The 1,477-nt window shown below is 64.3% G+C and overlaps 1 protein-coding gene across 1 annotated transcript in view; it reads left to right on the top strand.

Moving 5' to 3' along the window:
* Positions 1–685: 685 nt before the first annotated feature.
* The window catches only part of MNEG_12079 (3-oxoacyl-[acyl-carrier-protein (ACP)]synthase III), a gene marked incomplete at both ends in the record, with an annotated part of 4,468 nt that continues 3,676 nt past the window's right edge, over positions 686–1,477 (top strand). The window contains 3 exons of the mRNA XM_014039449.1: positions 686–715; positions 961–1,127; positions 1,383–1,469. Coding sequence (XP_013894903.1) covers positions 686–715; positions 961–1,127; positions 1,383–1,469 — 284 coding nt within the window. The remainder of the gene's footprint in view (positions 716–960; positions 1,128–1,382; positions 1,470–1,477) is intronic.

Here is a 1,477-nt window from a genome sequence, read left to right as displayed (position 1 = left end):
TGTCTGGCGCGGAAGGGGGCCTTTGTTGAAGGACAGGTGCGAAAGCAGTTGTTACTGGTTGGATTTTCTTCGAGGACGGAAGGCTTTGGCTGAGCCGCTTTCGCATGATGGAAGCGTCGCTGATGGCACCATGTTGCTGCTGCATCGAGTTGCCCGCCCGGCCACCCACCCGGGCGAACACCGATGCTTCATCTGCCCGTGTCCCTGCTGCAGCCGCAGCGGAGCCCTGTCAGCAGGCGGCGGCGTGTGCGGGTGGCGGCCAGCAGCGGTGGAGAGGTGAGCAGGAGTCACAACGGCGGGAGTTACAAACGCGCACAACCTGCAAGTTGTTGAATTGCACCATCTGCCGTGAAATTCCAAACACAGCAAAGACATGTGCAGTCGTGCGAGCTGTACGGGGTGCGTGCGTGCAGTCTCGTCTGCAGGGGCCCAGGCGCTGATAAGGCGGGACCAGTGCTGGGTGCTGGTGTTGGCCTGATGCGACTGAAAGCAAAACGGCCACAGCAGGCCCTCGTAGATCAGGCCAGCCCGAGCCGCTGCACAGCAGCGACAAGCCCGCAGCCCCTGCAAATCCAGGCTGCCGTGTTGGCAGGCCCCACCACCCTTTGTGCACAGCAAACCCATCGGAACTCGCGCCGCAATCCCGACGCAGAATGGCAGCCAACGGCGCGTGGTGGTCACCGGGATGGGCGTGGTGTCACCCCTGGGCCACGAGGTGCGTACCGCAGGGCATCGGGCGTCAATCCGGGCGCCATGACGGACGGGCGGCGCGCCTCGCGGTCGATCACCATCGAGGGGGCGGCGTTGAAAACTGGCCCCACACGGCAACCCTGACAGCTCATCAGATGGGGCATACGCACACACACGCACGCTCTCATTAACAACAATAGAACGTGCACGCACACGCGAGCGACTGACCGCACACGCCCGTGCACGCTCACACCACCTTGTGCACCTCAGCACGACGAGCTGTACACAAACTTGCTCGCCGGCAAGAGCGGCGTGACGGAGATCGGAGGCTTCGACGCCAGCGACTTCAGTACACGGTTTGCAGGGGAGATCAGGAGCCTGGAGACCGAGGGGTTCATCCAGAAGAAGATGGAGAGGCGACTGGACAAGTGCATCAAGTGGGTGCGGGGCGGCGCGGCCGGCGGGCCGGGCGCGGCTCGGCCCGCGGGCGTGGTTGGCGGGCGGTGGCGCCGCGCAGAAGCAGCGGCAGCAGTTGGAGCAGCGGGGCGCGCAGGGGCCCATGACGGGACCCGCAATGGCAGCCGCGCGCCTGGGTGCCCCGGTTGTTGCTGCACAGGGTCACTGTTTTTGCCGGGTCTGAGGTTTGTTTATCGCGTCAACTTTCCATTTTTGCTGGGTTGTGTACGATGCAGGTTTGTGATGGTGGCCGGCAAGAAGGCGCTGCAGGATGCGTCTCTGCCGTTTGAGGGCAAGGAGCTGGGGGACCTCAACAGGGCCAGGTGGGGGG

This window comes from Monoraphidium neglectum (genome assembly GCF_000611645.1).
Source record: "Monoraphidium neglectum strain SAG 48.87 unplaced genomic scaffold scaffold03052, whole genome shotgun sequence".
Taxonomy (NCBI): Eukaryota; Viridiplantae; Chlorophyta; class Chlorophyceae; order Sphaeropleales; family Selenastraceae; genus Monoraphidium; species Monoraphidium neglectum.
This window is presented reverse-complemented; position numbering and strand designations above follow the sequence as displayed.